Consider the following 1178-nt stretch of genomic DNA (forward strand, 5'->3'; position numbering starts at 1 on the left):
GCCCCGGCGCGTCGCACGGGGATCCCTCGGAACGAGGGCCGAGAGCCTCTGCCTACGGGTGGCCGGGCTCCGCGTCAGGGAGGGGCTGGCACCTGCGCCCACCTCTGGCGTCTCAGTCCGTCCCTCCGTCCCTCCTTGTCTCCAGAGGTGGTCCGAGGTAAGCGCGCCGCCCTCTTCTTTGCGGCGGTGGCCATCGTGCTGGGGCTGCCGCTCTGGTGGAAGACCACGGAGACCTACCGGGCGTCGTTGCCTTACTCCGAGATCAGTGGGCTGAATGCCCTGCAGGTGAGACCTGGAAGGGGGAGGGGACAGCCCCCCGGCCAGGGTCAGACTCGGGGGATGGCCCTGATGCGCCTTCCCGCAGCTCCGGCTCATGGTGCCTGTCAGTGTCGTGTTTACCCGGGAGTCGGTGCCGCTGGACGATCAAGAGAAGCTGCCCTTCACCGTGGTGCATGAGCGAGAGATCCCTCTGAAATGTGAGTTTCTGGGGGTTCGGGGCTGCCCTTCCGGTCCGAGCTCAGCCCAGATGTGCATCTGGTAGGGGTGTGGGTGTCCCGTAAAGGTAGTTAAACCCTTGTGAGGAGGCCTCTGTGAATGAATGGTGTGTTTGGTTAGAAGGAAAGCAACTTTAAGTTCAGTGTTCAACATCAAGGTGACAATTTCATTCACAAAACAGTATGCTACCTGATCAGAAGTAGTTGATGCTCATTAGAGGGCAGGGGAGGAAATGGTATGTAGTGGAAAGAACGCAGGATTTGGAATCAAGTTGGACTTGTATACAGACTTTGTTCAGTTTAACCTTAAACGCTTCACTGAGTGTTAGGCACTTAACTTTAAAAAAATTTATTTATTTATTTATTTATTTATTTATTGTTTTACATATGTCTCCTTTTTACTGCTTGACCCCCTCACCCGCCAAACCCACAGCCATTCCCGCCCCGGGCAAGTCCCCACCAGTCCCAGTGTCTGTGTCCATTGGTTATGCTAATATGCATGCCTACAAGTCCTTTGGTTGCTCTCTAACCACCCCCCCCCTTCCCTGCCATTTGTCTCTGGATGTATTCTTGTTCATCAAATTATGTTGATCATTATATCCCACATATGAGTGTGATCATGTGATATTTATCTTTCTCTGACTGGCTTATTTCGCTTAGCATAATGCTCTCCAGTTCCATACA

At 53.2% G+C, this 1178-nt stretch overlaps 1 protein-coding gene across 3 annotated transcripts in view; it reads left to right on the plus strand.

The window, feature by feature from the left end:
• The window catches only part of PIGS (phosphatidylinositol glycan anchor biosynthesis, class S), an 11575-nt gene that overhangs the window by 278 nt on the left and 10119 nt on the right, over window positions 1-1178 (plus strand). For all 3 annotated transcript variants that reach the window (XM_014548265.1, XM_005876899.2, XM_005876898.2), the window contains exons 2-3: window positions 146-285; window positions 365-476. In XM_014548265.1, the coding sequence (XP_014403751.1) occupies window positions 146-285; window positions 365-476 (252 nt within the window). The remainder of the gene's footprint in view (window positions 1-145; window positions 286-364; window positions 477-1178) is intronic.

Source organism: Myotis brandtii, unplaced genomic scaffold (genome assembly GCF_000412655.1).
Source record: "Myotis brandtii unplaced genomic scaffold, ASM41265v1 scaffold50, whole genome shotgun sequence".
In the NCBI taxonomy this organism is placed as follows: domain Eukaryota; kingdom Metazoa; phylum Chordata; class Mammalia; order Chiroptera; family Vespertilionidae; genus Myotis; species Myotis brandtii.